Source organism: Hakea prostrata, chromosome 6 (genome assembly GCF_041222555.1).
Source record: "Hakea prostrata isolate BN-2017 chromosome 6, UWA_Hpros_2, whole genome shotgun sequence".
NCBI classification, from domain to species: Eukaryota; Viridiplantae; Streptophyta; class Magnoliopsida; order Proteales; family Proteaceae; genus Hakea; species Hakea prostrata.
Genome location: NC_142605.1, coordinates 31685566 through 31694251, shown reverse-complemented (window position 1 = coordinate 31694251; position 8686 = coordinate 31685566). Strand labels below are relative to the sequence as shown.

The 8686-nt window shown below is 36.4% G+C and overlaps 1 protein-coding gene across 1 annotated transcript; it reads left to right on the top strand.

The window, feature by feature from the left end:
• The first annotated feature begins 800 nt into the window (after nucleotides 1-800).
• LOC149013389 (UTP--glucose-1-phosphate uridylyltransferase-like) lies at nucleotides 801-7767 on the top strand. The gene is made up of 21 exons (XM_089158583.1): nucleotides 801-942; nucleotides 1071-1118; nucleotides 1208-1299; nucleotides 1425-1515; nucleotides 2366-2426; nucleotides 2534-2611; nucleotides 2707-2757; nucleotides 2854-2927; nucleotides 4091-4163; nucleotides 4298-4355; nucleotides 4530-4576; nucleotides 4652-4717; nucleotides 5654-5686; nucleotides 5906-5958; nucleotides 6192-6267; nucleotides 6343-6399; nucleotides 6497-6580; nucleotides 6665-6763; nucleotides 6981-7085; nucleotides 7203-7274; nucleotides 7396-7767. The coding sequence occupies exons 1-21, from the start codon at nucleotides 860-862 to the stop codon at nucleotides 7420-7422; spliced, it is 1428 nt and encodes a 475-aa protein (XP_089014709.1). The 5' UTR covers nucleotides 801-859; the 3' UTR covers nucleotides 7423-7767.
• The last annotated feature ends 919 nt before the right edge of the window (nucleotides 7768-8686 follow it).

Here is an 8686-nt window from a genome sequence, read left to right as displayed (position 1 = left end):
CACCCTAGTTAGTCATGATATGAGATCAAAAACTCTATAAATCCCTTCGGGGCTAGTTAACTTTTCAAGATTCTTCGCATTATCTTGAAACTTGAACGGAAATCTCACCCTCCTAACCATCTAGTTCGTATCTACCAAAAAAAAGGAAAAAAAAATCTATTTGGTACAAGAGGACCTTTTTTTTTTTTTGGTGAACCGACCGTGTTTTGATACAGACGTTTGTCCATACATATTCTCTGAAATAAAAAATTTGGTCCACAGCACCAAACGGGAAAATTTCAGATCTCAATTTAGAAATTTACCATTTTTTTCTTTTCTTTTATTTTCTTTTCCATGTAAAGAAAATTAAACTCGAGATGTTGCCTGCGAGTTGCAACCACGTTCATCAAAGAAGAACGGCTATGATTGAGCCACGTACTTAATCTTCACCAGATCAAAGAACGTAATAATTTTGGAAAAATTACAAGATTATATATTAATAGCTCTAGAATTTCAAAGTTAGACACTCAGTCTATCAATTAACAAAATCAACCAAGATACGGAACTTGCTGGGGTCAACCGTCAACGCCATCTCCAGATAGAACGACGTCGATTATTACCAGTCTTCTCGTCATCCGCCACGTGGAAACTCGAACATTTGCTGAGAAACGTAGCGTCGTTTTCGCACTTGATCGTTCCGGGTAAAATGCTTCATGTCCGCCGGTATATTCTTTCTTTCGTAACGGTTTCATGGGTGAAACTCAAACCCCATTAGCTATAAATACCTGCTGCTTGTTTTCTCTTCATTCCTGCATTGCTTCTTCCCTTTCTTATAAATCACATTTTTTCTTTCTCTGCTCGAACTTGAAACTCGTCTCTAATGGCTTCTGTAGCTCTTAACCCTCCCGAAGCAGAGAAGCTCTCCAAGCTTCAATCTGCTACCAATGGTCTCAGTCAGATCAGGTGTTTTATCCTTTCCGGAATCGATTTACTTCGTTTGTGATGAATGCAGCTTGTTTTGAAGTTCAAATACTTTGTGTCTGGATTTCTATTATGTAGGATCTTAGATCTGAGTTTCTTGCTTTTTACAGTGACAAGGAGAAGGCTGGATTCATCAATCTTGTGGCTCGTTATCTAAGGTAGAGCATTGTATTTGGATTTCTTGAATGTTTCTTTATGATTTCTTTCTTGTTTCTGATTAATTTGTGATTGGATTGTGCTTTTAAAGTGGCGAAGCTCAATTCGTTGACTGGAGCAAGATACAGACGCCTACTGATAAAGTAGTTGTCCCCTACGATACATTGGCTTCTTCACCTGAGGGTAATTTTCTACGTAGATCTTATGATCAGTTATAAAATATTTCTTGTTCCTTGGTTATTTCTATTCATTAATTCAACAGCATTTCTTTTCTTTTATTGAGATTCTCACTTTCTGAATCAATTCAGATGTCGCGCAAACCAAAAATCTTTTGGACAAGCTCGTTGTCTTGAAGCTTAATGGTGGTTTGGGGACGACGATGGGTTGTACTGGTCCTAAGTAATGCTCCTGGCCATATTTTTCCTATTGATGATGATAAGTTTGATGATTCTGTTATCTGTGTAGGGGAACACTGATTATTACTGTTACTATTGAAGAGGATGCTTAGCACGTCAGTTCCTTTGTTTCTAATTTTCTTGACTATCGCAATTTTGTTATATTCCAGTATTCCACCCCCCCCCCCCCAGTTGAGACCATGAGGCAGCAAAAGAAGTTGCATGCTATAATTTTCATATTAATTTTATTTTGTCATTTTTGGAGTTCTGTGCTTATTTATTTATGATTGAGTTTTCTTATGCTAGTGTAAGTTTGTTGAAGCCAACCTTCACCTGCTTGCTTTCTTTATGTATGTTAATAAGGTTTGATCTGATTGTCTTGCATTTTGTCAATAGCTTCTCCCAGTTTTCTCTGTCATCTCTGTTCAATTGCATGGTATTACAGGTTAAAAATAATATTAGCACAAAACTCCTGATCTAATTAATATTTTTCCTTGACATAACTGTGTTCATTAGTTGATGAGTGGGAAAGAAATCATGTATTCTATTATGGAATTTTAACAGATCTACATTGTTTAGTTTTATAACCTTCATAGAGCAGGTGGTAGTGGTATCAGTGACAAAAATCATGATCTTAAATTAGGGAGATGGATTATATTTCTTATAACTTGTATTTACTGAATGAATTGAATTTCGTGTGGTATGACTTCTGTCTGGTAGATAAAGGTCAAGTTTGCCCTTCTAGAAAAGGCAAATCATTTAACTCTGTTGGAGTGAGAATCCATGTTGGCTATTTCTCATTTCATTTTTACATTTAAATTCTGTACGATTTTCAATCTCTTGTTTCATTGCAGGTCTGTCATTGAAGTTCGTAATGGGATGACATTTCTTGACTTGATTGTCATCCAAATTGAGGTCAGTTTATGACAAATTCAATCCCTCCCTCTCAGACTATCTCCATTCACTACATTTGGGTCTTATGTGATTGCTTTTGCTTGACCTCCCTTTTCAATTGCTTGCAGTCACTTAATAACAAGTATCAGTGCAATGTTCCCCTGCTTCTGATGAATTCTTTCAACACTCATGATGATACACAGAAGGTAAAAGAATTTCATGTATACTTTTCTTATTGTTTTCTTAACTTTTTATATTCATTTCTATCAGAAAACTCATCAGTTGAAAATATTCAATGCAGATTGTTGAGAAATACTCTAAGTCAAATGTTGAAATTCATACTTTTAATCAGGTCTGATATCTGTTATGTTTCGTTTCTGTACCTCAAATTTACTTCTTGTCCTGGTAAGAGCCATAGCTTGTAATACTGTTAGTATGATTTCTCCAGAGTCAATATCCTCGATTGGTTGTTGAAGATTTCTCGCCACTTCCGTGCAAGGGGCAAACTGGCAAGGATGGATGGTATGCATGTTAGTTTAGTACTAATTTCTTCTTAGTGCTATTTTCTTAGCCTCTCAGCAAAATTTTTGGGGTAGAGCTGCAGTCTGTTTGTGCCAAAGCCTTCAGCACCGGATTCATCCTTTTGTTTACTTTGTTTGGCTATTTCAGTGGGCAAATGAACTCTTTCTTATGCTTTTCTTTCTCCTTTACTATTTATTTTACCAGGTCTTCTTTTCTTATTATTATTTGACGATTTAGCAACTAACTCATACTAGAGGATACTTGGTCGGACCATGGTTCTCATCAACTTGTACTCTTTTTGTTTGCATATATGACCACTGTTATCTTCTTTAATGAATTGACAGTAGCTAGGTGCACTTCCAGGCCAGAACAGTGCCTATTCCATGTCATGTATGCTAATGATGATCCCTTTTGTTTATCTATTTGTTGAGTTTTATTCTATTTCAAACTGTTTAATCACCATGCTTACTTGGCACATAATAATGCATGCTTAAATGTTTTTTTTTTCTTAAAGAATTTACCTTATGGTTTTTCTTCTCTTAAATATGGAAACCTGACTCAAACTCAACTCAATTTTCTGATGTTCTTTGGGCTTTTGGATAGAAATTAAGTTTCTTTTATTGGTAGGTGGAAGGAAAAGTTTGGATGGGAAAACAATTCACTATGCATATTATATAAAATCATGTGTTCTTTCTAAGGCTTTCAGTTTCTCATTCTGGAGATATTCATGGCATAAATAGGGGATAATTTATTTGTGCCATTTCAATAAATGTTGAATTCTTTAGCCTTTAATTATGTATACTACTTTATAAAGCTTCAACATTTCTTATTTATGGTTTTATTCCTTTATGTAAATAGATCTATTGTTGCCTTTCTATAATGAGAAAAAGTAGCCTTATTAAAGTTGGAGGTAGCGTTAGACTTCCATGTCTGTTATGGTGTTCTACTACTTTCTGACAGTGGCATCACTTGTCAGCAACTTATAGCATATTCAATTCTGATGCATTTATATTTTTAGCTGCCAAGCTTTGGAGATCACTTTCCAATATGAAGTCTGATAACCAGCATGTGTTTGGGCTCCAGCTTTTATAAGTGAAGGATGGATCTTGTACTTTCTTTTAATGTTATCACATCTGCCTCACACTTGTTTTACAAATGTGAAGGTATCCTCCTGGTCATGGAGATGTGTTCTCCGCCTTGATGAATAGCGGCAAACTGGATGCTTTAATAGAAAAGGTAGAACTTGGATGTGTCATGGTTTCATTTTCTGATGCCAACATGTATAACCTGTTCTAAATTTTGTTTATTGTTTTCTTACATTTTTCTTCTAATTATTGTCTTCTTAAATTGTTGAAACTTCTGTGATTCAGGGCAAAGAGTATGTCTTTGTTGCCAACTCAGATAACTTGGGTGCGGTTGTTGACCTGAGTATCCTTTTTATAGCCTATACTGCTGAAGATTTCCGTATTATGGTTTTCTGCATGTGTTCCCCCCTTCCCCTCTCCCTCTCCCTTCCATATTCCTTCAGTTCAGCATAGCACAGTGTCTACCATAAGAAACTTACCATTTGGAAGACATGCTCTCCTTGACTGGTTACTTTAGAAATCCTAAATCATTTGGTCCAAAACAAGAATGAATACTGTATGGAGGTAATTGGGGATGACATCTTCATGTCCTTTGGCTTTGGAATCCGGGAAATCTTCTAAAACTTAATATTTGTGCAGGTGACTCCTAAAACCTTGGCAGATGTCAAGGGTGGTACCCTTATTTCTTATGAAGGGAGAGTTCAGGTATGCTGATCCAACAGTATACAAAGTTACACATATTGGCATCCAAATTTATATGTCCAGCAAGGACTTTGTGTTATCTCCATAAAAAGCTCCAATACTCACCATATTGGAAAAAATTGATTCTTTAATTGATTGATTATATTCCTCCAATGAAATTATTCTTAAAATATTATAATTGGCCATCACAGATTCTGGATGGTAAACTGGACAATGATACACCTACCTTTATGTGCAAATGATTGTAGCTCTAGTCTACAGATGTTCTTTGTGGTCTGGTTGATGGAAAAAATTGTAATACCGCTATTCGATCAGAATGTGGTCATGAATCTCAATTGTGACATATATCCATGCAGTCTTTAATCCCAGGTGCATAAAAACTCTTTATATGAGTTTCTTCTGTAATTATATTCACAATGGCAATGTGTCCTATCAAATATTAAGAGTTTCATGCTTTGAGAAAATTCTGAATAACATAATAGACGTATTCTGAATTAAAATGAATTTTGTATTTTTGAATCAAATGAGCCAAGTAGGTTCATGATTGGATATTTCCTTGTTAATTACGTTACATGTGCCTCATTCTAACCCCAAACCTTCCTTGCCTTTAAATGAAAAGGATCAGAACCACAAAGTCTTTTTAGATTTTAGTCTTCTAGATTTAAGTTCCAGTTTCAGTTGTTGGTTGGACAAAATCTAACAAGTTAAACTGCAAATTTTTTTCTTTAGTCTGGAGTGTATTTAGTTCTCAATTTACATATTTTACTTGTTCTCTCATATCATTGTTTAAAACACAAAACGATACACTTTGTTTTCCCATGCTGATCTGTTCATAACCTATACTTGGTAAGCTCCTTTGTTGTCCTATCTCTGTAAATCATTTTTTGCTTTATCTGTTTAACACTAACTTTTTATTACTTTCTCCCATTACACATGCAGCTCTTGGAAATTGCACAGGTTGCTGATGAGCATGTGAGTGGAAAAAAAAAAAGAACTTTTTGTTTTAACTTTCCCTTGTACATCATCTGGTAATTTAGTTTCAATGCTTATTTAACTGTTGAATACTTGAAGGATCTTTAAATTGGTGAATGAATTTACATGATTTCTAAATACTCTCCAATTATATGGCTGAGCCTTTTTTTCCCCTTCCAAAAGTAATCTTGTTGAATCTTGAATGTGACATGCATACAGGTCAGTGAATTCAAGTCTATTGAGAAGTTCAAGATTTTCAACACAAACAACTTGTGAGTGTTACTAATGGTTTGTAATTTATCAGACTAGTTACAGACACCTTATGATACTGAAAATAAGAAAAGCTACTGATACCTTAATGAGTTCTTATCCACTACATGGTCCTCGATCTTAATAAAACACTACTCTCAAGATTGTGATTCTTCTAGGGGAAAGGTCAAAATTGTGATAGTGTTGTCCAGAAAAAAACTGCAATTATGATTTTGTCAATACTTGTTTTGTACAGGTGGGCCAATTTGAAGGCCATTAAAAGGCTTGTAGAAGCTGATGCACTAAAAATGGAGATCATTCCAAACCCTAAGGTGGGTTTCTTCTTCCTTTTAAGTGGTAGATCAATAATATGTTGGTTTTACTATTGGAACTAATGGTGTATCCAGGAAGTGGATGGGGTCAAAGTTCTTCAGCTGGAGACTGCAGCTGGTGCAGCAATTAGGGTATTTATCAGATATACCATACTATTCATCCTGATATATATTCATTGATGAAACTTTAGTTTCTTATTTTGCTTTTTGTGTCCTTTCCACCAACTAGTTCTTTGATAATGCTATTGGAATCAATGTTCCCCGATCACGTTTCCTTCCAGTGAAAGCAACATCCGATTTGCTTCTTGTCCAGGTTTCCCTAAAGCCCCCTCTTAACATTAATGTCCATCTTTGTATATTATTTACCCTTGTTTAGAGCATTTGTTTGTACTTGCAGTCTGATCTCTACACCTTAGCTGATGGCTTTGTAACCCGAAACAAAGACAGAAGCAATCCTTCAAATCCCTCTATTGAATTGGGACCAGAGTACAAGAAGGTAATCTATCTGAAGGACTCTGCCTTCACATATAGTTTTGTAATTTTTTTTTAAAAAAAATAGAGGACTATTTGTGTCAAAAGAGAAGTTAATCATCCATTGGTGTCTACCTAGCTTGTTTCAAGCTAATCCTCTGGTTCAGCTTTTTTCTACCAGTTACCAAGAGATGGAATGTATGCTTTTCAGTTATGTGACTCCTCGATTTTACATTCTTCAGGTTAGCAACTTCCTTAGCCACTTCAAGGCTATCCCAAGCATCATTGAGCTTGATAGCTTGAAAGTGAGTGGTGATGTCTGGTTCGGTTCTGGCATAAAACTTAAGGTATGCATTACAAAAGATCCTGGCTCATGAATGACAATTTTTCCAGAATCTGCTTTAGGCTCATTAATGAAAAACATTTCCTACCTATGATTAATTAACTGTTTTACTTTTCCCAAGGGAAATGTGACCATCACAGCAAAACCTGGAGAGAAAATGGAAATTCCAGATGGAGCTGTACTAGAGAACAAGGTAGAATCACTACAGATCTCGTTTTCTTTTTCCCTGAAACCCCTTTTGACCTAAATCTATGGTCAATTGTATTGCAGAGAGGGCATTAATACTATTCTAATGTTTCTATTGTGATGTTCAGGCAATCAACGACCCCAAGGACATCTGAGGCGGATGGCATCTTAATTTTGTTGCGCATACGTGTCTTTATTCATGAAGGCTATAAGCACCATTTTTTCAAGCTTCATTGAACGAGTTGTGTAGGATAAAGAAATAACTAATAAAGAGAGGTTGATTTTGTTGTAACGGACCTTGGCTATAGGAATAGGTGAGCATACTGTATCAGTTCCTCATTGCTGTATTATTGTTCCTATAAAAGAAGAATTTGCAAGTTCAATGAGAATGAGTAAGAAGGATTCAAATACAATTGGTCTTATTGTGCAGAATACCATACTGAGATCCAACTGATCACATCACTGGTTGTTATTCATTCAACCCACAATGTATACATTCCAAGAGGTGGAAATAGTAACTAGGAAACTGGAAATTCTATCAAAGTCGATTAGAAGGCCTCTATTTATGAGATCCTTTATAACATTGTCTCACTTATACCTGAATCTTGTAGCATTCCTCAACGCTTCTCCAGCATTTATAATTATTTGAGCTGTCAGTTGAGCGTTAAGGCTCTGAATAAACAAAGAAGTATCAGCACCAACCTGAGCATGTGGATTGCTAGCACAACTCAGATGAACATCGAAGTCACATGCCCGACACTCGTAGGACCACTGGTTCACTGCGATTTCTCCATGGCAGACGTCACAAGTGAAGGGTTTCTGACGGCTGATGGAGAGAGTAAGACTGTGCATGGGGGGTGGACCTGGTGGTTGAGGGACATGGCCATGGAAGCACAATTCAGATGAGCAAAGTAATCACAGGTATGACACTCATAAGACCACTGGTTTCCTGCTATATCGCCTCTACACATATCACATATGAGAGTTGCTTCACGGTGAACTGAAAGGTGGAGTGTGTGAAGATGGGTATGGTGTTTGGGTATGCATGATCAGACCTCTTAAACATCACCCCCGAAGACCAGGGCTTTACATAGACAAACCTTCATTGGGTTTGTTCACATAGAAGGCAGGAATCACTCCATAGGCTCCAGTCGAGTTGTCCACTGTCGGTGGCAGAGCCTATGGCCCTATACTATCAAGTTAACACAACTGCTAGTAGAAGTCAATGTGTCAAGGAGGTCAACTCTCGCAATCTACATGTCGACCATAAAAGAGATTTGAGTCAGCTGAACAAGCCGACGACCTTATTAGTCAAGTTACATTATAAATGCCCCTCACCTAACTCATGAAAAGATATCGCCAATTCACTCTTCCATTCCTTTCTAGTTACGCAATTTGAACCTACAAAATCCTACCATT

Bases quoted from the DNA above. Each gene is read 5' to 3' on its own strand.
- LOC149013389 (XM_089158583.1), top strand. From the start codon at position 860: ATGGCTTCTGTAGCTCTTAACCCTCCCGAAGCAGAGAAGCTCTCCAAG. The intron at 2,928-4,090 runs GTATGCATGTTA...ACAAATGTGAAG, and splicing joins CAAACTGGCAAGGATGGATG to GTATCCTCCTGGTCATGGAG. The intron at 7,275-7,395 runs GTAGAATCACTA...TGTGATGTTCAG, and splicing joins GAGCTGTACTAGAGAACAAG to GCAATCAACGACCCCAAGGA.